The sequence below is a fragment of the Pongo pygmaeus genome, chromosome 20, assembly GCF_028885625.2.
Source record: "Pongo pygmaeus isolate AG05252 chromosome 20, NHGRI_mPonPyg2-v2.0_pri, whole genome shotgun sequence".
In the NCBI taxonomy this organism is placed as follows: domain Eukaryota; kingdom Metazoa; phylum Chordata; class Mammalia; order Primates; family Hominidae; genus Pongo; species Pongo pygmaeus.
This window is the reverse complement of record NC_072393.2, coordinates 55,561,305-55,584,934: the sequence shown is the minus strand read 5'-3', so window position 1 is coordinate 55,584,934 and position 23,630 is coordinate 55,561,305. Positions and strand designations below refer to the sequence as shown.

At 56.7% G+C, this 23,630-nt stretch overlaps 2 protein-coding genes across 2 annotated transcripts; both read left to right on the top strand.

Annotated features, from left to right (window-relative positions):
- Window positions 1–62: 62 nt before the first annotated feature.
- PIH1D1 (PIH1 domain containing 1) lies at window positions 63–6,948 on the top strand. The gene is made up of 9 exons (XM_054464242.2): window positions 63–1,722; window positions 2,354–2,420; window positions 3,574–3,753; window positions 5,163–5,224; window positions 5,320–5,401; window positions 5,777–5,906; window positions 6,148–6,223; window positions 6,554–6,697; window positions 6,825–6,948. The coding sequence occupies exons 1-9, from the start codon at window positions 1,633–1,635 to the stop codon at window positions 6,864–6,866; spliced, it is 873 nt and encodes a 290-aa protein (XP_054320217.1). The 5' UTR covers window positions 63–1,632; the 3' UTR covers window positions 6,867–6,948.
- A 4,398-nt stretch (window positions 6,949–11,346) lies between these two features.
- SLC17A7 (solute carrier family 17 member 7) lies at window positions 11,347–23,177 on the top strand. The gene is made up of 12 exons (XM_054464239.1): window positions 11,347–11,555; window positions 15,839–16,091; window positions 17,360–17,478; window positions 17,764–17,878; window positions 17,957–18,044; window positions 18,529–18,615; window positions 18,706–18,848; window positions 19,618–19,767; window positions 19,928–20,060; window positions 21,127–21,237; window positions 21,433–21,560; window positions 21,763–23,177. The coding sequence occupies exons 1-12, from the start codon at window positions 11,494–11,496 to the stop codon at window positions 22,054–22,056; spliced, it is 1,683 nt and encodes a 560-aa protein (XP_054320214.1). The 5' UTR covers window positions 11,347–11,493; the 3' UTR covers window positions 22,057–23,177.
- The last annotated feature ends 453 nt before the right edge of the window (window positions 23,178–23,630 follow it).

Here is a 23,630-nt window from a genome sequence, read left to right as displayed (position 1 = left end):
ATGGGAATGGGGTGGGGCTTGAAGATACAGAGAGCAGCCACGCCCACACTTTTTGCCTTAGGACCCGATGGCCCCGCCTACGTCCCCCACGGGGAAGCGTATTTAGGAGCATGCGCACTGCTTAAAACGGGGAGGAAGGGGAGCCGGCGATGTAGGTACTTTGCGAATAGTTAGGAGGGCTCTGGATTTAGAAGGATCGGCGTGGCCGGGCACGATGGCTCTTGGCTGTAATCCCAGCACTTTGGGAGGCCGAGGCGGGCGGATCACCTGAGGTCGGGAGTTCGATACCAGCCTGACCAGTATAGTGAAACCCCGTCTCTACTAAAATACAAACATTAGCCGAGCTGTGGTGGTGCGCGCCTGTAATCTCAGCTACTCAAGAGGCTGAGGCGGGAGAATCACTGGAACCCAGGAGGTGTACATTTCAGTGAGCCGAGATCGCGCCACTGCACTCCAGCCTGGGTAGCAAAGGGAGACCTGTCTAAAAAAAAATAGTAATAAAAAAAAGGGGTCGTCCTATTGATGCGTCTTCCCAGTGTTTTATAGTAGCAGGAAGTGCACGTTTTATTTGTTTTACCTTTTATTTTCTTGAGACAGGGTCTCCCTCTGTCGCCCAGGCCGGAGTGCAGTGGTCCGATCATGGCTTACTGTCGCCTCGACTTTTCGGGTTTAAACATTACTCCTGCGTCAGCCTGCACAGTAGCTGGGACTACAGGCACATGCCATCAAGCCTGGCTAATTTTTTTTTTGTAGAGACAGGATCTTGCTATGTTGCTCAGGATGGTCTCGAACTCCTGGGCTCAAGCGATCCTCCTACCTCGGCCTCCCAGCCTCAAAGTGCAGCTTTTAGTTCTAATTATATTTACTAGGGGTCTAGATCTGGACCTACTAGGATCTAGAGCTGGCAGGAAGTGATAATTCAAAGATAAAAAGGGTACCTTTTAGGATGGACATTGAGATTAAGGTTTTGAAAATGCAACCTTCACTGCAAAGTAAGGGGGCCAGTTTTGGTTGTGGAAAGAGTGTAAGTCTGGCCCTTTTTTTTTTTTTTTTAAAGAGATGGGATGTGGGACGTTATCTCGTTGTATTGCCCAAGCTGGTTTCGAACTCCTGGACTCAAGCGATCCTCTTGCCCTGGCCTCCCAAAGTGCTGGGACTACCGGCAGGAGCCACAGCGCCCAGCCGGAAGTGTGGCTTTCATAGATACAGGAAGTGTGGCATTTAGGAATCTGCCTTGGGGTTTATTTTTGATTGATGCGAGGGGCGTGGCTTGTCGATAACGCGATACTGGCTTGTCGATAACGCGATACCAGCTTGTGAATGAACATTGGGGTACTCGGAAGTGTGGCGTACTCCAGTCCTGTGTTTACGGATAGACCGGAAGTGTGGCTTCATTTACAGTCGGCACGTAGGATGGAGAGTAGTGCATATAGAGACACATGTTCCCAACGGATTTGACGATGGTGTTCGGTCTTGAATGGAATTGTAGTCTTAGGCTAGTCTTAGGTTTTTGAACAGGATAGTAGGTATCCGGAGTCGATTGAGGGCCAGAGCAGTCACTGGGGTTCAGATTCTGGGCAAAGTTCCCCACGTTGAGGGTCTCGAGGACGCCTAGATCTCTTTCCCAGGGCCATGGCGAACCCGAAGCTGCTGGGACTGGAGCTAAGCGAGGCGGAGGTGATCGGTGCTGATTCGGCGCGATTTGAGGAGCTGCTGCTGCAGGTGCACAGTGACCAGACCCCTGGATCCTTGAGTGTTCGGGGATTTTGGCGGGGTGCTCAAAGATGGGACTACAGTTCCCAGAATGCACTAAGGCGGGAACCGGGCCTTGGGGAATTGAGGTTGATGGGCTTCAAGTTTGCTAAGAAATGGGAGTGGGGGGCCGGGTGCGGTGGCTCACACCTGTAATCCCGGCACTTTGGGAGGCCGAGGCGGGCGGATCACGAGGTCAGGAGATCGAGACCATCCTGGCTAACACGGTGAAACCCCGTCTTTACTAAAAATACAAAAAATTAGCTGGGCATGGTGGCAGGCACCTGTAGTCCTAGCTACTGGAGAGGCTGAGGCAGGAGAATGGCGTGAATCCGGGAGGCGAAGCTTGCAATAAGTCGAGACCGCAGCACTGCACTCCAGCCTGGGCGACAGAGCAAGACTCCATCTCAAAAAAAAAAAAAAAGAAATGGGAGTGGGGTTGGGGTTATTTTTCTAGTTCTCAAAGGAGAAAGGGGACCTAAACCATCTAATTTCTCACGTTATCCACAGCTGTCATGCATAAGAATTGCTCCATTTGAGGAACAAATGAGGGGTCTGATGGCACAGACTCCAAGCCTGGAGGTAGTTTTCCTTTATACAGGCCTCGAAGGAGCTCCAGCAAGCCCAGACAACCAGACCAGAATCGACACAAATCCAGCCTCAGCCTGGTGAGAAAGGACACTGGAGAGAGAGGGACAGGAGACCCAGGGAGAAGACAGAGAGAGGGGGAAGGAAAGAGACACGAAAATAAAGGCCTGGGGTGGGGGTGGGGTGAGCAGACACCCACAGCGATCATCCTAGGACAGAAAGGAGTTGGAGGACAGAGTAGGAGTAGGTAGGGGGCCAGAGAATCAGAGATAGGAAGAGGCCAGGTGCAGTGGCACGTGCCTGTAGTCCCAGCTACTGGGGAGGCTGAGACAGGAGAATTGCTGGAACCCAGGAGGCAGAAGTTGCAGTGGGCAGAGATCGCACCACTGTACTGCAACCTGGGCGACAGAGCGAGACTGTGTCTCAAAAACAAAACGAAACAAACAACAACAACAAAGATAGGAAGAGAGGCTGGGCACAGCGGCTCACATCTGTAATTCCATCCCTTTGGGAGACCGAGGCGGAAGGATTGCTTGAGGCCAGGCGTTCAAGACCAGCCTGTGCAACATAGTGAGACCTCATCTCTACTAAAAATAAACAAAATTAGCTGGGCTTGGTGGGTGCGTGCCTGTAGTCATAGCTACTCACGAGGCTGAGGTGGGAGCCTCACTTGAGCCAGGTGGAAGAGACTGCAGTGAGCCAAGATCATACCACTGCACTCCAGCCTGGGTGACACAGTGAGACCCTGTCTCAAAAAACAAACATGCAGAAAACAAAGAAGAGAGGGGGCCGGGCGCAGTGGCTCACATGTGTAATCCCAGCACTTTGGGAGGCCAAGGCCGGAGGATCACCTGAGGGCAGGAGTTTGAGATCAGCCTGGCCAGCATGGTGAAACTCCATCTCTGCTAAAAATACGAAAATTAGCTGGGTGTGGTGGTGGGCGCCTATAATCCCAGCTACTTGGGAGGCTGAAGCATGAGAATTGCTTGAACCTGGGAGGTGGAGGTTGCAGTGAGCCGAGATCATGCCACTGCACTCCAGCCTGGGTGACAGAGTGAGAGTCTGTCTCAAAAATAAAAAAAAATAGGAGTGAGGGATCTCAGAGGTGGGGAGTGGAACAGACCCAGAAAAAGGGGGACAGGGCAAAAGGAAAAGAGACAGAGCCTGGAGAGAATGGATGGGGACTGGGACTTGTGCAGAAAAGGATTGTCATGACTAACCCACTCCCACCAGGTTTCTGCATAAAGACCAACTCCTCAGAAGGGAAGGTTTTCATCAACATCTGCCACTCGTCCTCTATCCCTCCTCCTGCTGACGTGACCGAGGAGGAGCTGCTTCAGATGCTAGAGGAGGACCAAGCTGGGTTTCGCATCCCCATGAGTCTGGGAGAGCCTCATGCAGAACTGGATGCAAGTCAGTGCCCTCAGAGGACCCAGGAGTCTGGCCCGCTAGGCCCCTTCTTCCCTAGAACCCAAGAATCCTGGGCCCAGGACCCTCCTCCCTCAGCTCCTGAAGATCTGGCTCCTCGATCTGATTCTTTTCTCTATGGTAGATCTCTAGTGCCCTGGACATCCCACACCTGGGCAGTCCTGGTTCTGCCACCTGGCCAGGCTGGTACTTTTCGATGCCCCACTCCAGGGCTGGGAGGCCTGGGCAGAGTGCTCTTCGTGCATTAGCGGATCTCCTGGCTTTAGTCCTGAGCCCGCTCTCTCCTTTTTTCTTTTCTTTTTTTTTTTTTTGAGATGGAGTTTCGCTCTTATTGCCCAGGTTCAGACGATTCTCCTGTCTCAGCCTCCCAAGCAGCTGGGATTACAGGCGTGCTCCATCACACCCAGCTAACTTTTGTATTTTTAATAGAGACTTGGTTTTGCCATGTTGGCCTGGCTGATCTCAGACTCCTGACCTCAGGTGATCTACCGCCTCAGCCTCCCAAAGTGCTGGGGTTACAGGTGTGAGCCACTGCGCCCAGCCTGCGGCTCTCTCTTTCATCCTGTTTTCTCCTCTGCCCTTCTCCCCTTTCTCCATCTCTGTCTTGCCTCACCTCTGTCCCTGTTTCTGCCTCTATATCCTTTTTTCAATATGTCTCTTGAAGCTTTCTGGGACCAAGCTCTAGGCAGTGCCCCGGGGAATAAGGACCTATGAAATGCACATTCCACGTTCCAGAAACCTGCTGTCATGGGTGGGGCTCCAGGAGATGGATGCAGTATCAATAGGGTGTGATTCACACTGCTTTGGAGGGGGGCACCCAGCACAGCCTTGAGAGGGCTCGTCATCCACATGAAGGGGTCAGGAAGGCTTTCTGGAGGAGAGGGTGTGGGATAAGATTTGAAGGAACAAGAGGAGTTCAGCAGGCAAAGACAGAACAAGGTTCTAGGTAGAGCTGCTCAGAGCTGGGAGAGACTGATTGGATTGGATCAGCCAGTAATGGAGGGTGACTGAAAGAAATTCAGTGGGCCGAGGTTGCTAGAAGAATGAGGTCTTCTCCAGAGGTGGGAGGGGCAGACCACACAGGGTCTCCAACCCAGGCTTGCGGGGCTCAGACCTTCACTTGGGAGCACTGGGGAGCCAGAGGAGAGCTGTGAGCAGGGGAGGGATAGGGTCAACTCTAGTGACATCACACTGATGGACAGGAGATACGAGGCCGGGGAGGAGGCTGGGCGGAGAGTCCAGAGCCGAAAGTGAGTGCCCAGCTCTCACTTCCTTATTTCTCTGTCTCTGCTTCTTACGGCCGTTGTCCCTGAATGTTTCTTCTCTGTCTGGGTCTGGGCTGTGGGCTTCCTGCTGAGGGCTGGGGGTTCCTCACCCCCTTTTTCTCCCCGCAGAAGGCCAGGGATGTACCGCCTACGACGTAGCTGTCAACAGCGACTTCTACCGGAGGATGCAGGTTGGGGGCGGGGCTGCGGGTGAGGCCTGGGCAGGGGTCTCTCCCCCTACCCTCCCCTCCACCGCCTGTCTTTTCCCCCCTCTCTGTCACCCCAGAACAGCGATTTCTTGCGGGAGCTCGTGATCACCATCGCCAGGGAGGGCCTTGAGGACAAATACAACTTGCAGCTGAATCCGGGTGAGGGGCAGGTCCTGGGCCCTCGGGAAAGAGTGGAGCCGGGAGCGGTTTGGAGAACACCCCTGGGAGAGGAGGGGCTGGCTTGGGCAGGGTGTCCTGGAGTCTGTGCTACTAGGAGGGGGTGGAGTCTGGACGCCCTGAAGGGGCGGGGCCAGGAACATCTCCAGGGGTGGGTTTTATTGGGGCATATCGTGGGAGGGGCGTGACTAAGGTGGGCGGGCTTCCTGGAGCCAAGCCTGGGGGTGTGGTCACATCCCAAGAGTCCTGGTAACCCGGTGGAGCCTATCCCGGGAGGCTCTTGGCTGTGCAAGGCCTCCTGAGAGAGCAAAGGGAACCCTGACCTGTACGATGTTTGACGGCGCTCCTGACCCTCAGAATGGCGCATGATGAAGAACCGGCCATTCATGGGCTCCATCTCGCAGCAGAACATCCGCTCGCAGCAGCGTCCTCGGATCCAGGAGCTGGGGGACCTGTACACGCCCGCCCCCGGGAGAGCTGAGTCAGGGTGGGCCTTCGGTAGATCCCCGGTCTGATGTTTCCTCAACGCTCTTGGGAATCCCTCTCTCCATCCTCCCACACTGGGTGATGCCCTGGGGCCCTGGGCACTGAGAGAGGGAGGAGAGAGAACTCCTGACTGGGAAGGCGTCCTGAGGCAATAGGGCTGGTTGGAGGGAGAAAGGGAACAAACAGCACGCCAGGCAAAGACCTGGCAGCTGTGTTCAGCCCTGGACCTTGTTCCTTCTCAGCCCTGAAAAGCCTCACCTGAAACTGTGGCTGGAAGCCCCTGACCTCCTCTTGGCCGAAATTGACCTCCCTAAACTGGTGAGTTTTGCCCGCTGGACCAGAACAGGGGAATGAGGTCTGGAAGGGTCAGGGACTGTCTCTGAGCGAGAGTGACAAGGGGTTGTTGCTGGACTTGTCAGCTGCGTCCTCTCTGCCAGGAGGCCCACAGGCCACCTTCCGGTGCTGTCCTGAGGGCGCCCAAGGGACTGTAAGCGCTCGGTCGTTGAGACTTGTAATTGCTGTCTTCTGCCTCTTCCCTGGGAGATTAGACCCTTCAAATGTAGTTTCCCAGCGCGTGAGGCTACCATGCCTGGTCCAGGTGATCCTCCTGTTGCTGGGGAGGGTGACCTGATTCTGCCACCTCTCCAGGATGGAGCCCTGGGGCTGTCACTGGAGATCGGGGAGAACCGCCTGTTGATGGGGGGCCCCCAGCAGCTGTATCATCTAGACGCCTATATCCCACTGCAGATCAACTCTCATGAGAGCAAGGCAGCCTTCCACCGGAAGAGAAAGGTGCCTGGGGGAGGGGTTTGGGGAAGCTGGGACATTGTGGGGGCCTGGACTCTGGCTCTGGGGGAGGGGGGCTGGGAGCTGGACTTCTGGGTCCTGGATCCTTATTTTCTTTGCTCTGTCTTCTCAGCAATTAATGGTGGCCATGCCGCTTCTGCCGGTGCCTTCTTGATCAGGGTGTCTCCCTGTGCTTCTGAGATGTGGAGAAGAGGCTGCTGGCTTCTCTAAAGTTGAAATAAAAGATTTTTGCCTTTGTTCTGTCTCTGACTGGGTATATGTGGGTGTTGGGAGGGAAGAGGAACATTGGGCTGTGCCCCTCCAGTCCTATAGAGGTCACGCCCCAGCTCAGGCCTCGTCCTTCCCCCTGGATCCTCCCTGAAGCCTCCTGGCCACCAGTCTCCCCTTGTTAGTCCTCCCCAGGCCCCACAGCTGGCCCTGCACTTGCCCTCTTCACAGCCCTCCTGTGGCTACCCAGCCGCCCTGGGAGAAGGTCCAAGCCCCTCAGCCAAGCACTCAAGGCTCTGTGTGATCTGAGCCCTGGGTCATGGCTCACTTTTATGTTTAAAAGACAGGGTCGTCAGGCGCGGTGGTTCACACCTGTAATCCTAGCACTTTGGGAGGCCAAGGCAGGTGGATCACCTGAGGTCAGGAGTTCGAGACTAGCCTGGCCAACATGATGGTGAAACCCGGTCTCTACTAAAAATACAAAAATTAGCCGGGCATGGTGGCACAAGCCTGTAATCCCAGCTACTCGGGAGGCTGAGGCGGAGGTTGCAGTGAGCTAAGATCGTGCCATTGCACTCCAGTCTGGGCTACAAGAGCGAAACTCCGTGTCAAAAAAAAAAAACAAAAAAAAAAACAGGGTCTCACTCTGTCATTGGAGTCTCACTCTGTCATTGGAGTGCAATGGTGCAATCATATAGCTCACTGCAGCCTGGAACTCCTGGGTTCAAGTGATCCTCCCACATCAGCCTCTGAGTAGCTAGGATGACAGGCATGCACCACTGTGCCCAGCTAATTTTATTTTTTGCATTTTTTTTAGAGATGGGGTCTTGCTATGTTGCCCAGGTTGGTCTTGAGTTCTTGGCCTCAAGTGATCCTCCTGCTGTGGCCTCCCCAAATACTGGGATTACAGGCGTGAGCCACTGTGCCCAGCCTAGTTTTGACCTCTTCCTCTAACTGGAGCCTAGTCATACTGAACAGTGTCCTGACCACACCCATTTTCCCCCATCTCTTAGTTCCTGCTGTTCCTGCTACTTTGTATCCTCTTCCTAGTACATCTGCAGAAGTTTCTTTCTTTCTTTTCTTTTCCTTCTTTCCTTCCTTCCTTTCTCTCTTTTTTTTTTTTTGACAGAGTCTGGCTCTTAGGCCCACACTGGAGTGCAGTGGTGCAATCCTGACTCACTCTGCAACCTCCTGAGTTCAAGTGATGGTTGCACCTCAGCCTCCCAAGTAGCTGGGACTACAGGTGCCACCATGCCCAGCTAATTTTTAAATATTTTTTATAGAGACGGGGTCTCCATCTGTTGCCCAGGCTGGTCTCGAACTCCTGAGCTCAAGTGATCAGCCCTCCTCAGCCTCTCAAAGTGCTGGGATTACAGGAGTGCCCTGCCTTGATAAATATGTCTTGAGTTAATAAGTGATTGTTGAGGCCAGGCACAGCGGCTCACACCTGTAATCCCAGCACTTTGGGAGGCCAAGGTGGGCGGATCACCCAAGGTCGGGAGTTTGAGACCAGCCTGACCAACATGGAGAAACCCCGTCTCTACTAAAAATACAAAATTAGCCTGGCGTGGTGGCAGGCGCCTATAATCCCAGCTACTCGGGAGGCTGAGGCAGGAGAATTGCTTGAACCCAGGAGGCGGAGGTTGCTGTGAGCCCAGATGGCGCCATTGCACTCCAGCCTGGGCAACAAGAGCAAAACTCCATCTCAAAAAAAAAAAAAGTGTCTATACCCTCCTCTTCTTTAGTGAATTCTAGGATCATCAGTAGATGTAGGAACTTCAGTGGTAAATGCTCAAAGCACAATGTGAGTTAGTGGGGCATGGTGGTGCACACCTGTTGTCCCCAGCTACTCGGGAGGCTGAGGTGGGAGCCCAGGGAGGTTAAGACTGCAGTAAGCTGCCCCTGGGCGACAGAGTGAGACCCTGTCTCAAAAAGGAAGGAAGGGAGGAAGGAAAGGAGGAAGGAAGGAACGAAGAAAGGAGGAAGGAAGGAAAGAAGGAAGAAAGAAGGAAAGAAAAAAGAGAAAAAGGAAGGAGGAAGGGGAAAGGAAGGAAGATGAAGGAAAGAAGGAAAGAAAAAAGAAGAGAAAGAAGAGGAAAGAAGGAAGGAAAAGGCAGGCAGGCAAGCACAATGTGTCTGCAATGGGGTGAATTGGGAGGGAGGGGGAGAAAAGACGGGGAAGAGGTCAGTGTGGGAGTGACTTCAGGTAGGGTCTTTCCGGCCGCGGAACGGATGAGCGAACGTGGGCGCCGTGTCCACCAGAGGGCGCAACGTATCCCTGCCCATCGTCTCAGAGAACTACATCTCCCAGCGGCCCTCGGAGTGCGCGGCCCTTCTCAAGCGAGCGCTGAGGCTCAGAGGCCGCTGGGACTTGTAGTTGGGACGGTGAGCCGCTGGAGGAGGCCGAGTAACTCATTCCCAGGTCCTGAAAAAGTGTGGGGCTGGGTCCTTTCCTCCTTCCTCGGTTTCCATGGCGATGGTTTCGGCAAAGGCCCAGGTTTTGGCAGCGGCAGGGCCCGCTTCCCACTCCCTCCTCTTCACCATCTGCTCCACCCTCACACCTGGCCCCGAGCCGCAACCACCGCCTCCGCACCCGGGCCGGGGACTCTGCAGCCACTGGGTGGCGCGTGTGAGCGGCTCCCGCGCTGCTAATTCAGCCCCACGAGTCCCGGTTCCTACCTCCCTCCTGCCTCAGACCCGCAGCGTCCTCCGTTCTGGGGTCCCAGGGGTTTCTCAAAGCTGTGAGACCCAGAGAACCAGCCAGTCAAGGCTGGAAGCGAGAGGCTGCGGCGGTCAGTGGCTTCCCGGCCACCCCGTCCTTGGCGCCCGCCCGACGCGCCGTCTGCTCCTCCCACCCCACCTCGGGCCGCATCATGAAAATTTAATACCAAATGCATTTGCGGCCCGACGCGGGGAGGTAGTGGGGAAAGGATCACCCTCCTGGGGCCTGGATCTGGAGGTGGACTCAGCGCCGGGAGATGGGCTGGTCTGAGGACAGGAGCGGGGCGGGACCCTGTCTGCGGGCCTGGGACAGGGAAGGGCCGGGCTCTACCCAACGGGGCGGAGCTGGAATTCCGGCGTGGAGACAAAGTTCGGTGGGCGGGGACAGATTCCGGGGGTGGGAGCAGGACTGGGAGGGCAGGGACAGATCCCAGGGGCGGAGGCGGTGGGCGGGGGACAGATCCCATGGGGCGGGGGCAAGACCGGGAGGGCGGGGACAGATCTCAGGGGCGGAGGCCAGAGCTCCGTGGGTCGGGACAGATTCCAGGGGGCAGAGACAGATGCTATGGGGAAGGGGTAGAACTCTGATGGCAGGAACAGATTCCAGGGGGCAAGAACAGAACTGAGAGGGCGGGGACAGATCCCAGGGACAGATCCTAGAAGAAGGGGACACAACTCCAACGGTGGGGAGAGAACTCAGAGGGCGGGGGCAGAACTCAGGTCAGCGACAGATCCTAGGGGAGGAGACAAATTCAGAGGGCGGTTGAGGATGCCAGGGGGTGCGGATCACAATTTAGGGGGCGGCGACAGATCTCAGGGGGTGGAGACAGAACTCAAATAGCGGAATGGATCCCCCGGAGCTAGGGAAGAACTCAGAGCGCGGACAGATCCCAGAGGAGCGGAGAAATAACACAATGTGGAGACTGGGGTCGCAGCTGGCACTGGTGGGGTGTGTGAAATATAACTGTGGGGGACGGAAGCCAGAGGGAAGAAAATCGGGGTTAGGGAATGAAATTCAGGGAGAGAAGCAACAGGGAGGAGAGAGATGCCGGAGGGAGAATAGAGCTGGAGGAGTATGGGATTCAAAGGGGAAAGATGGAAACTCGGGAGGAGATGGAGCTCAAGGGTGAAGAACCCGGGTGGCGAAAGGGACTAGAGGGGGACTACAGGTGGATCGAAGTAGGCGTTGGACTTGAGGGGAAAGAATTTCCCTTGAATGAGAAAAGAAAGAACTCCCTGGATGAGACTATTGGAACTGGGGACGAGGTGGGATGGGGATGGAATTGCGGGGTGGGGGCGGGGAGGGAGTCCAGGGGTGAAGGAACTGGAGGATGAACGCAGAGGGAAAGTCAGAGAAAACAGGATTGTAAGGGACGAAATTAGGGGGAACAGAAGTCGGGGAGAGAAATGATGGGGATGAGAACTCAGGAGAGGAGAGAAAATCTGGGTAGGAGCCGGGGGGATGGAACAGGGATAGGGGGAGTAGCCTGGGGAAGGAACAGAATTGGGGGGCGTGAACTCGGAGGCGTGAGTTCAGAACCCACAGGCGTGGTCTTGGAAGGCTCAGGAGGGGACAGGACGAGGATGAAAGGGCTGCGAGAGGGGGCGGGTCTGACAGACGAGGGGAGGGGCCTGGTGGGGCCGGGGCGGGGCCTCCCGCTCCCCGCCCCCGGCGCTGAGTCCTGTGACAGCCCCCGGGCCGCCTGCACTTGCAGCCTCTTCCCCCCGAGCGGAGCTGCGGGGCCGGCCGGGCCGGGGCGGACCCCGGGAACCCGGACGCGGCCGCCCGGGCCCGCGGGCGGGGGGATCGGCGGGGGGGACCGGCGGGGTGACCGGCGGCAGGAGCCGCCACCATGGAGTTCCGCCAGGAGGAGTTTCGGAAGCTAGCGGGTCGTGCTCTCGGGAAGCTGCACCGGTGAGCCTGGCGGGGGTCCCGGGAGGAGAAGAGTGGGAGGATCTGAGGAGGATGCTAATTCCCACCTGGGCGCAGACTGACAGATGAACAGGCGATACCCCGGCATGGGGGTCCACCCATCTGTCCAGTTTTCTGCCGTGGGCTCCGACGGCGCCGTTCTCCCTGGTCGAGCCTTGTCCATTATCCTGTTCATTTTTCTGCACCCCACCCCACCCGGCTCCACTCTTCTCTGGTGCTGTAAATGCCTCTCTCCCAGGTCTCTGGCTCCCTCCCCCACCACTTCTGGGTCTCTGTCCCCGTCTCTTTCTGGATGTCTCTGCCCTCTTTCTCTCTGGGTCTCCGTCTCCCTCTTTTTCCAGATCTCCGCTCCTATCTCTCTGGGCCCCTCCTTCTCCCTAGATCTCTGCCTCCGCTTCTTTGCGTCTCTGTGCCCCTCTCTCTGGTTCTCTGGCCATTGCTCTCACTGGACATCTATCAACCCCTGACTCGGAGTCTCTGTCCCCCTCTTTCTGGGTCTCTCCTCTTCCCTAGATCTCTGGTCCCCACTTCTCTGGATCTCTGTCCCCGTCTCTGGGTTTTAATTCTCCCACCATGGGTCTCTCCGTCTCTCTGTGTCTTTTATCGTTTCTGTCTGGCGTGGAGTTTAATCTGCAGCTAAAGCGGATTGGGACTCATAGCCCGTTGTCCTTGAGGGGGTGAAGCTGGGTGGAAGAAGTCAGAGCACCCTGGGTCCCTGGGAGAGAAAGGAGTTAGAGGCCAAAAATTTCGGCTCCTGGGGTAGGACAGCCTTCCCAAAGGATATAGGCTGGGGCTGAGAGGGACTCCCTCCCAACCAGGTTGATGACCCCAGTGACCCGAGTGTCCCTCAGGATAATCTGGACACCTCCCCACAGGCTCTCACCCCCAACCCCAGCTTTGGCTCTAAGTCAGATAAATTACTCAGCTGCGGAAAAGCCTAAAAATATATCTGGCCACAGTGCACGAAGGAGATGGCCTCATCAGCACCATGCCCCTGCCGCCATGCCCTCAGGCCCTGTCCCCTTGGCCCTCAGCCCTGACCCTGTGTTTCGTTGAGCTTCAGTCCACCTCGCTAGGCCATGGGGGTCCTTTGCTAAGTCTAACATCAGTCTTGCTTGCTGCAGATCACCTCTTAGCTCCAAAGTTACCCCACCCTCTAGTAACATGAGAGACAAGAATAAGGCTGGACAGAAGTGGGGGGAGGTGGGCAGGAGGATGGTGCAGTGACGGAGGTTGGCGGTGGAGGGGAAGCTGAGATAACCTCACCCCTTCTTTTTCCAATTTTCCAGCCCCTCCCCACCCTTTTTCTCGCCTCCTTTCACGAGTTTCTCAAAATACATCAGTGTGAAGTCAGGAGAATGAGAGAGAGAAAGAGACGTGCTGGTGGAGGGGGCTGGGGGGTGGCAGCGGGATGGATGTGTTCCACAGGCCCCTCCCTCAGTCTCTGCCTCTGTTTCTCATCTGTGCTAGGGTTTCTCACAGTCAATGTCTCCTGGCTGTCACCTCTCTGAGTTACCTCTTGGGTCCCCAGAGACCCCCGGGCTGTGGCCAGGACCATCAGGAGGGAGTTTGCACAGAGAAAAGCATTTGCTTCCAATGCCTGGGGTTTGCTCTGATGGTTGGAGGGAGAGGGGAATACCCCATGTTAGAGACAACAGGTTGATCTCATTTAATCCTCTAGACAAAAATGGGGAAACTGAGGCTCCATTCTGGGGTTGGGGAGATCAGTGGATGAGTATGAGCCCCATGATTTGAACCCAGGTCAGTGTCCCTCCCAAGCCTAGAACAGAGCTCTTCGTTGAGATGAGTGATGCCACAGCTGGTGGGGAGCTTCCTTGCACCCAGGGTGACTTAGAACAAGGACGTGGGGGAATGGGATGCCAGAGAGATGAGAACCCAAGGTGCCTCCTTTCTGAGAGCCAGGTCTTGGTCAGGGGAATGCCGAGGGCCTGTAAGGGATCAGGTCCCATCGCTGTTCTTGTCTGTGACCTTGGAGTGCCACTTCAGCTCCCTGAGCCTCAGTTTTCTTAGTTGCACAATGGGAAGAAAAGAGAGAGCAGAGGGACATAAGGAGACAAAGACATGGGGGAGTGGACAGAGATCCTGAGAGAAGCAGAGAGAGAGAGAGAGAAGTTGAGACATCTCGATTTGAGGTAATGGCCTCCTAAGTGTTGCTTTTCCTTGTCGCCAAGTCCCCAGGCCTGAGTTTGGGGTATCCAGGGAGGAAAGGGGGATTTGCATCTAGGGTCTCCCCTCTATGTCCTTGTCCCCTGCAAAGCATCAGGGCCACCTTCTTCTCTGCGTCCTTGGTCCTCTTGCTCTAAAATGATTGATATCACCTTGAAGTTCCCTCTTTATTCTCTTCCATTTTTGCCCTTGTCCCCATTTTATAGATGTGGGATACTGAGACCCCCTGTTTAGACAGCCTTGATTAGAGATCTGACATCTCCTCATATTAACAAGGAATCTCACATCAGGGGCTGCAATCACATCTTGAGTTTCAGGGTCAAATATCATCTGATGTCAACCTGGGTCAAAGTCTAATCTCTTTGGGTGACGTGTTCTGATGGGTGGGGGGAGTTCCTGCCATCCTGTACTATTCATCCTAGTGGCTTCAATGCCCCCTATTTCTGGCTCTCTGTCTTCTTCCTCTTGGGGTCTCATTCCTACTCCTTCTGGGTTCTGTCCACTCCCCGGCTTCTCCCACCCCTGTTTCTTAACTGCCCCTCCCCACCTCCTTAAGTTCTAGGACGGGGAGGGGTTGCTGTGTTCTCGCAGCTCTTCCACCTCCCTCCCCCTGGACCGTCTGGCTGTTCCTTCCTCCCCCGTCCCAGTCTCCCTCGCCTCCATCTGTTCCAGCCCCTTCCTGGGATCCAGCCCGATCCCCTGGCTGCCTACCCCCCTCAGAGAGGGGCCGCACCTCACAAATCACGTCCCCAGCCTGTCTGTCCTCCGTCTCCCAGGCTCTCCATCTTTCTGTTGCATTCTGGATCTCTGTTCTCTTCTCTTTGCATCTATGTCCTATCTCCTGGGTTTCTGTCCCCGCCTCTCTCTGGGACTCTGTCTGCTTCCTTCTCCAGGCTTCCATCTCCTCCCTCTCTGGGTCTCTGTCCCCCTATTTCTGGGTCTCTCCCCCTCTCTCTGGGTCTCTGTCTCCCTCTCTCTGGGTCTCCGTCATCCTCTGTCTCTGACCCCTCTCTCTGGGTCTCTGTCTCCCTCTCTATCTGGGTGTCTGTTCCTCTCTCTCTGGGTCTCTGTCTCCCTTTCTCTCTGGATCTCTGTCTCCCTCTTTCTGGGTCTCTGTCCCGCTATGTCTCTGGGTCTCTGTCCCCCTCTGTCACTGGGTCTCTGCTCCCCTGTTACTCTCTCTCCCTCTCTCTGGGTCTCTGTCTCCTCTTCTCTAGATCTCTGTCCCTCTTTCACTGGATTTCTCTCCCTTCTTCTGTCTGTGACCCCCTCTCTCTGGGCCTCTGTACAACTCCCCCCATCTCTGTCGCCCTCTTTTTGGGTCTTTCTCCACCTGTCTGAAGGCACTTCTCTCTTTCTGCAGCCTCTCCCTGGGTTTGAGGCAGCCCTCCAAATACCCTCTTCGTCATCACAGACTTGATTCTGCATCCAGAACGGGCGGGGGCGAGAGTCACGCTGGGGAATGAGCCAATCCCCCTACCAGGGCCATCTGTCCCCTGCCAGGACACCAACCGCCACTCCCCCTCCCTACCCCCTAGGCTGACAGCCTGGACTCAAGTTTCCCTAGGGATGCCTGGGACGGGCTGCTGGATTCCCAGGGTCCTGGACATCTCCCCACCCCCTAGCAAACGTGGCTGAGAAGCATCTGTTCTTTTGACACCTTTGCTGAAGCATCTCCTTAGCACCTTTTGCTTCCTCGAATAGACTCTTATCCGGGAGAGGCGGCTGGAGAGTCTTTGGGCCTCAGACTCGGGGCACAGGCTCTTGAGTCCCAAAGGGTTGTTTGGGATCTAAATCTCCTGAGTTGAAGGATTTGACAGAGCTGGGAGAAGGGGACTGAAGACCCTCAATGTGAAGAAGAAGGGGGCTGGGGGCCTGAATTCCCGGTCTGAGGGAGATGGAGGATTTCTGGATCACGGGGGGCGAAGGGAGCCAGGGACCTGGACTCTTGGTGAAGAAGGAGGTGCAGGCTTAGAATTCTGGATCTTGAAAAGCAGGTTTTTCCCTGGATCCTGGTCTTGGGGGTGAGGGGGCTGGGGGCCTGGACTTCCGAGTCTCTGGCTCTTGCTGTCCCGCAGCCTTCTGGAGAAGCGGCAGGAAGGCGCGGAGACGCTGGAGCTGAGTGCGGATGGGCGCCCGGTGACCACGCAGACCCGGGACCCGCCGGTGGTGGACTGCACCTGCTTCGGCCTCCCTCGCCGCTACATTATCGCCATCATGAGTGGTCTGGGCTTCTGCATCAGCTTTGGCATCCGCTGCAACCTGGGCGTGGCCATCGTCTCCATGGTCAATAACAGCACGACCCACCGCGGGGGCCACGTGGTGGTGCAGGTAGCTCAAGGCCTGAGCCCTTGCAGAGCCCCGCCCCGCTCACCGAGCTCCGCCTACTCCCTCATGACGTCACACTCACCCACCAAAGGTCCAGGCCACGCCCCTTCCGAAACGCAGCCGGAATAGCTCCGCCCAATCCGTGCGCCCCTTAGTTCTGACCTCGCCCTTAGTTCTGACCTCTCCTCCGTTTCCTAAGCCCCGTTCTGATCTAAATGAAGTCCCGCCCTTATTTCCAGGGGCTTGATTGAAAAACGTAGAGTCCGCCCCAACACCAGGTTCCCTAGGGGTTGCCCCTGCCCCATTTTGGACCTACTAGCAATTTTGCTCACGCCTGTACCCCAAGCTTATGTCCCCGGGTCACATCTATTTAATCTCAGTCCCATCTCAGGCTCCTGCCTGAATTTGATCCTTTTTTGAAACCCTGCCACTGCCTACGTCCCACTCCATGTGTTCTGTCCCTTATCTAAAGACCCACAGGGTCTCCCAGGCTACAGTGCAGTGGGGCCATTGCTCTGTCGCCCAAGCTGGAGTGCAGTGGCACCATCACTGCAGCCTCCAACTCCTGGGCTCAAGTGACTCTCCTGCCTCAGCCTTCTGAGCAGCTGGGACTACAGGCGCGCGCCAGCATACCCAGCTAACATTTTTATTTTTATCTTTGTAGAGACAAGGCCTCACTATGTTGCCCAGGCTGGTCTCGGACTCCTGGGCTCAAGCGATCCTCCTGCCTCGGCCTCCCAGTCCTGGGAATACAGGCGTGAGCCACCGCGCCCTGTCCTTTCTCCTATTTTAATTTCAGCATAGGCCTTGCCCCTGCATCAGAAAAGAGTCCTGATTTGTGCCTTTGTCCTACCTGAAGCTCCTCCCCTTGCTCCCTTCCAATCTGGTCCGCCCCGTTGGCTGCTTCGTGTCCCTGCCTGGACCCTGTGCAGGCCACTCCGCAAACGCTCATAAGCTGGATATAAGTGGAGAGAGTCATCATCATACATGGGCCCCTAGGCTTTCACGGAGGCAAGGAAGCAGGCAAAGCAAGGCATCTAGGTGGTGATGGACCCCGTTGTTAAGGCAGCATAGGCCCTAGCAACGTGGAAGAGCGGAGTTCGTAGACTTTAATTGACAGAAAGTTAGTGTGAGCTTTGATTGGCAAGCGTTTGGAGGTGGGAGGGGTTCCTCGTTGCTGATAGGTCGAGGCGCTAAGTCTGTGGGTGCTGATTGGTGGAACGGCAGAGCCTGGGCAGGGTGGCTGATTTAATGTACATTTTGGCCCGCAGAAAGCCCAGTTCAGCTGGGATCCAGAGACTGTCGGCCTCATACATGGCTCCTTTTTCTGGGGATACATTGTCACTCAGATTCCGGGAGGATTTATCTGCCAAAAATTTGCAGCCAACAGGTACAGTGGTGGGGTCTCAAAGTGGGCGGTAACTACAGTTGTGTGGGTGGAGTTAGAGGGTGTGGTCTTGAATTTGCGGGCAGGCTCTGGTAAGTGGGAGGAGCCTGGATTTGGGGGTGGGTCTTAGAAAAAGGTGGGGCTTGCGATTGAGGATGGTGGAAGTCAGAGAGGTGGTGGGACCTGGGGTCCTGGGGACTACTGGGCCTAGCTTGCTGTGGGCAGGAAAGGCAGAATCCCGAGCATGGCTGGATAGCTTGGATTCTTTTCTCTGACCCTTCCCATCAGGGTTTTCGGCTTTGCTATTGTGGCAACATCCACTCTAAACATGCTGATCCCCTCAGCTGCCCGCGTCCACTATGGCTGTGTCATCTTCGTGAGGATCCTGCAGGGGTTGGTAGAGGTAAATCCCCTCCTGATATGACCCTGCCCTCGCTCGGACCCTGCCTCTTCTCAGTGACCTTGGTTTTCTCCTCTTTAGGGGGTCACATACCCCGCCTGCCATGGGATCTGGAGCAAATGGGCCCCACCCTTAGAACGGAGTCGCCTGGCGACGACAGCCTTTTGTGGTGAGAGGAAGGGGCATCCTCACTCCTGAATCTGAGGGAGGAGGGGTTGGGGCCTGGACTGTTGGGTCTGAGCGGGGAGGGGCTGGGGGGTGCTGAACTCCTGTGTCTGAGGGAGGAGGAGGACACTCTGGACCTGGACTCCCAGGTCTGAGGGAAGAGGGGCTGGGGCTGGACTACTGGGTCTGAGAGAGGAGGGGCTGGAGGCCTGCACTCCTGGGTCTGAGAGAGGAGGAGCTGGGGGCCTGGACTCCTGGGTCTGAGAGAGTAGGAGCTGGGCCTGGACTCCTGGGTCTGGGGGAGGAGAAGCTGGGGGCGTGGACTCCCGGGTCCGAGGGAGGAGGGGCTAGGCCTGGATTCCTGGGTCTGAGGGAGGAGCGGCAGTGGCCTGTGATTCTGTGTCTGGAAAGGTGGGAGTGGTGGGGGTGCGCACTCCTTGATCTGAGGGAAGATGGGCCTGTTCTCTCCCCCGCATCCTCCCCCTTAGGTTCCTATGCTGGGGCGGTGGTCGCGATGCCCCTCGCCGGGGTCCTTGTGCAGTACTCGGGATGGAGCTCTGTTTTCTACGTCTACGGTGAGGGACCCGGATGCCTGGTTCCGGGTGGCTCTGGGGCGGAGCGGGGCCGGTCCTCACCTCGCTCCCATCCCCCTCCTGACCCCCCAGGCAGCTTCGGGATCTTCTGGTACCTGTTCTGGCTGCTCGTCTCTTACGAGTCCCCCGCGCTGCACCCCAGCATCTCGGAGGAGGAGCGCAAGTACATCGAGGACGCCATCGGAGAGAGCGCGAAACTCATGAACCCCCTCACGGTCCGGGACCAAATCTTCGGGGAAGGGGCGGGGAGAGATAGCAAGCCACAAACCTGAACAGCGTGTACATCAGGGAGGGTTCCTGCAGACTCTAGAGGAGACGGGACTGGAACGCAAAGAGAGGGGCTAGAACCTAGGAGGCGGGTTGCAACCCGCGGAGGACGGGATTCTCAGGTGCTGGGGGCAGGGTTAGGTCGGGAGTTGAGCAGGATTAGAACCACTGACAGGGCATGGTTAAAGCCAGCAGACAAGGGATTAGAATGTGGGGGTTTTGCTTAGACCTTGGGTTGAGGCTGTATTTTGGGGGCATTTTTGCATAAAAAGAGACTCCTAGGGCAGGCTCAGTGGCTTCCGCCTGCAATCCCAACACTTGGGGGGTGGAGGCTGCAGGATCAGTTGAGCCCAGGAGTTCCAGACCAGCCTGGGCAACATGGCGAGAACCCGTCTCTACTCAAAATACAAAATACAAAAAGTAAAAATAAAAAAAATAAAAAAAAAAAAGAAAAAGGTCCCTGAGGGGCACGGACACCTGCGGACCTGAGAGGCTACCATAGGGCCAGGACCCCTTCATCACTCAAGTGTCACCTTGAGGCTAGGATCACTGGGTCCCCACGGCAACATGGTGTAGCCCGCGCCTTTGGGTCCATAGAAGTTTCAGTGCGGTCGGGATCCTTTGGTCTCTGCAGAACTACACTGTGGTCCCTGAAGGGACGCGGAGAAGCCCTCAGCCCCGCTCCCCGTCTTAGCGGCCCTCCCCTCGCCCCCACAGAAGTTTAGCACTCCCTGGCGGCGCTTCTTCACGTCTATGCCAGTCTATGCCATCATCGTGGCCAACTTCTGCCGCAGCTGGACGTTCTACCTGTTGCTCATCTCCCAGCCCGCCTACTTCGAAGAAGTGTTCGGCTTCGAGATCAGCAAGGTAGAGCCCAGGAGGAGAGGGCAGGGGCGCGCGGAGGGGTCGGCGGGAGGGAACTGGCCGCGATCCCGAGGCAGGGAGGAGCCGGTGGTGCACCGACAGGGCAGAGACGCCGAGCCGGCGGCCCCGAACCCTAGTCTCCCCTGTACACCTGTTCCTGCAGGTAGGCCTGGTGTCCGCGCTGCCCCACCTGGTCATGACCATCATCGTGCCCATCGGCGGCCAGATCGCGGACTTCCTGCGGAGCCGCCGCATCATGTCCACCACCAACGTGCGCAAGTTAATGAACTGCGGAGGTGAGTTGGGGCGGGGCCTGGGCCGGCTCTAGGACAGCCTGGGTGGAGCAGAGCGGGATTGAGAGGTGATAGGGAGTGGTTACAGGCGGAAACCATCCAGCCTACCCCAGAAGTCCCTTTCTATGCAAAGGGCCGTGGCCAACAGGGTGGAGCCGGGGCAGAGCAGGCCTGGATGAAAGGGACTGTCACGCGGCCGTCCAAGGGGCCACCGCGTGGAAAGGCAGGGTGGGCGAGACTTCCCGGGTGGAGCAGAGGCAAGACCAAGTTGGGCCTGGAGGGACAAGGCCTGCACGAAGTTGGGTGTGGTAGGACATGAACTAGGTGATGAAGAGGCGCTATGAGTAAGGCACCTGGAGAGACAGGGTCTAGGGGCCTGCTGTCTAACGAGTGAGATTTGCTAGGCGTGGTGGCGTGCGCCTGTGGTCCCATCTACTTGGGAGGCTGAGAAGGGAGGATCGCTGGAGCCCAGAAGTGCGAGGCTGCAGTGAGCTATGATCGCTCCGCAGCACTCCAGCCTGGGCGACAGAGCGAGACTTTGTTTCTAGAAAAATTAAAATTACAATTAAAAATTAAAAAACAGGCAGGGCATGGTGGCTAACCCCTGTAATCCCAGCACTTTCGGAGGCGAAGGCCGGTGGATCACTTGAGCTCAGGAGTTTGAGACCAGCCTGGGCAACATCGTGAGACTTTGTCTCTTAAAAAAAAAAAAAAAAAAAAAATCAAAAAATTAAAAAAAAAACCTCCTGAGTGGGGATTGAGGGGAAGGTGTGAATGTGCACAGCAGGGATCCTGCGTGTTCGGGGAGTGGCCTAGTCAAGGGGTGGAGCTACGGGAGGGGCGATGGAGCTGGTGGGCGTGGTCAGGGCTGGGGCTTGGAGAAGTAGGGGCCTGGTTAGGGTGGGCGCGGGTGGCGTGGAGGGCGTGAGAAGGCCTGGGCGTGGAGGTGGCCAGACTGGGGCGGATAGAGGCGGTTTGGGGCTGGAGCAGGTCTGGAAGGGCGGTGTGGGGCAGCCTGCGCCCCGCTCCAGCCGACACTCAGGAGACGCGGCTCCCCCCAACCCCGTAGGCTTCGGCATGGAAGCCACGCTGCTGTTGGTGGTCGGCTACTCGCACTCCAAGGGCGTGGCCATCTCCTTCCTGGTCCTAGCCGTGGGCTTCAGCGGCTTCGCCATCTCTGGTGAGAACCGCGGATCCGCAGCTTGGGGGACTCTGGTCAGCTCTGTAGGGAACTTCCTGGCTCAGGAACGGGGCCTCTCAGCTTCACAAAAGGTGGAACATGAGCAGCGGGGAGGGGAGAGTGTTGAGAACGTCCCAGTGGGAATCACTCGAGTGAGATTCCGGTGTGACGCCTTCCAATTTGTCTCTCCGCCAGGGTTCAACGTGAACCACCTGGACATAGCCCCGCGCTACGCCAGCATCCTCATGGGCATCTCCAACGGCGTGGGCACTCTGTCGGGCATGGTGTGCCCCATCATCGTGGGGGCCATGACTAAGCACAAGGTCGGTGCCGCAGTCCTGACTCAGTCGCCCTCCAAGTGTGTGCTTGGTACCTAACTGACCACGTGGTGGCACTGTCTCTGGGGTGCCATCCCTGCCTCTTCAGCCTCTCTGGGTCTCTGCCTCCCTTCCTCTAGGCCTCCTCCTCTCTCCGCCTCTGTTTCTCTGTCCTCCCATTTGACCTCAGCCCTATTGTCCCCTGCAGACTCGGGAGGAGTGGCAGTACGTGTTCCTAATTGCCTCCCTGGTGCACTATGGAGGTGTCATCTTCTACGGGGTCTTTGCTTCTGGAGAGAAGCAGCCGTGGGCGGAGCCTGAGGAGATGAGCGAGGAGAAGTGTGGCTTCGTTGGCCATGACCAGCTGGCTGGCAGTGACGACAGCGAAATGGAGGATGAGGCTGAGCCCCCGGGGGCACCCCCTGCACCACCGCCCTCCTATGGGGCCACACACAGCACATTTCAGCCCCCCAGGCCCCCACCCCCTGTCCGGGACTACTGACCATGTGCCTCCCACTGAATGGCAGTTTCCAGGACCTCCACTCCACTCATCTCTGGCCTGAGTGACAGTGTCAAGGAAACCCACTCCTTTTTGTCCTGCCTCAGGCCTAAGAAGCACTCTCCCTTCTTCCCAGTGCTGTCAAATCCTCTTTCCTTCCCAGTTGCCTCTCAGGGGTAGTGAAGCTGCAGACTGACAGTTTCAAGGATACCCAAATTCCCCTAAAGGTTCCCTCTCCACCCGTTCTGCCTCAGTGGTTAAAAATCTCTCCTTTCAGGGCTTTATTTGAATGGACAGTTCAACCTCTTACTCTCTCTTGTGGTTTTGAGGCACCCCCACCCCCCGCTTTCCTTTACCTCCAGGGACTCTCAGGCTAACCCTTGAGATCACTCAGCTCCCGTCTCCTTTCAGAAAAATTCAAAGTCCTCCTCCAGAAGTTTCAAATCTCTCCCAACTCTGTTCTGCATCTTCCAGATTGGTTTAACCAATTACTCGTCCCCGCCATTCCAGGGATTGATTCTCACCAGCGTTTCTGAGGGAAAATGGCGGTTTCAAGTCCCCCCTTCCTCGCCCACTTCACATCTCCCCTACTAGCAGATTCTGCGAAAGCACCAAATTTCCCAAGACCCTCTTCTCCCTAGCTTAGCATAATGTCTGGGGAAACAACCAAAATCGCAATTTTAACAATATGCCTCTCCACCCCCGTGCACTTTTTCTGACATGGTTTTCAGGTCTATATATAGTGGCTGCTCCAGTCCGTGAACTCAAAGGTTGGAAGCCACCACCATTGAACTCCCCCATGGTGGTTTCATGATGCCCCTCCCCAGTTCCTCGCACTTTATTCTCCTGGGTGGTTTCGAACTACCCTCAGTTTCTCAGTGGCCATTTGTTGTGTCCCTCAGGGGCTTAATGACTCAAAATCTGGGATCCTTCCCCTCTCAGACACCCCTCTTTCAGCTTAGAATTTGGGGAACCTATAGAGAAGTCACAGAATCCCATGAAAGGGAATGGGGCAGGGGACAGGGGTGTTTTTTCCCAGTGCAGGGTTGTGTCTTTGTGTCTCCGTCTCTGTGACTGTACATCCTGCCCTGCCCCACTCCTAATAAAAGCTTTGGTGTACAGGCTCAGTTGTTCTTGGCTGTGGAGGTCACAGGCATCCTGGTCCCCAGCCCCGTCCTCCCTCAGACTGAGGAGTTCAGGCCCACAGCTCCTCCTTCCTCAGTTCCAGGGATCCAGGCCCCAGCCCCTCCTCCCCCAGACCCAGGGGTCCAGGCCCCCAGCCCCTCCTCTCCCAGACCCAGGAGTCCAGGCCCCAGCCCTTCCTCCCTCAGATCCAGGAGTCTAGGCCCCCGTCCCCTCCTCCCTCAGACCCAGGAGCCCAGGCCCCAGCCCCTCCTCCCTCAGATCCAGGAGTCTAGGCCCCAGCCCCTCCTCCCTCAGACCCAGGGGTCCAGGCCCCCAGCCCCTCCTCCCTCAGACCCAGGAGTCCAGGACCCCAGCCCCTCCTCCCTCAGACACAGGAGCCCAGGCCCCCAGCCCCTCCTCCCTCAGACCCAGGGGTCCAGGCCCCCAGCCCC

What these genes read in the sequence shown, in the direction of transcription:
- PIH1D1 (XM_054464242.2), top strand. Translation starts at nt 1,633, where the DNA reads ATGGCGAACCCGAAGCTGCTGGGACTGGAGCTAAGCGAGGCGGAGGTG. An exon ending in ACTTCTACCGGAGGATGCAG is followed by an intron (nt 5,225 to 5,319) that starts GTTGGGGGCGGG and finishes CTGTCACCCCAG; the next exon opens with AACAGCGATTTCTTGCGGGA. An exon ending in AAATTGACCTCCCTAAACTG is followed by an intron (nt 6,224 to 6,553) that starts GTGAGTTTTGCC and finishes CCACCTCTCCAG; the next exon opens with GATGGAGCCCTGGGGCTGTC.
- SLC17A7 (XM_054464239.1), top strand. Translation starts at nt 11,494, where the DNA reads ATGGAGTTCCGCCAGGAGGAGTTTCGGAAGCTAGCGGGTCGTGCTCTC. An exon ending in AACTCATGAACCCCCTCACG is followed by an intron (nt 18,849 to 19,617) that starts GTCCGGGACCAA and finishes TCGCCCCCACAG; the next exon opens with AAGTTTAGCACTCCCTGGCG. An exon ending in TCGGCTTCGAGATCAGCAAG is followed by an intron (nt 19,768 to 19,927) that starts GTAGAGCCCAGG and finishes CTGTTCCTGCAG; the next exon opens with GTAGGCCTGGTGTCCGCGCT.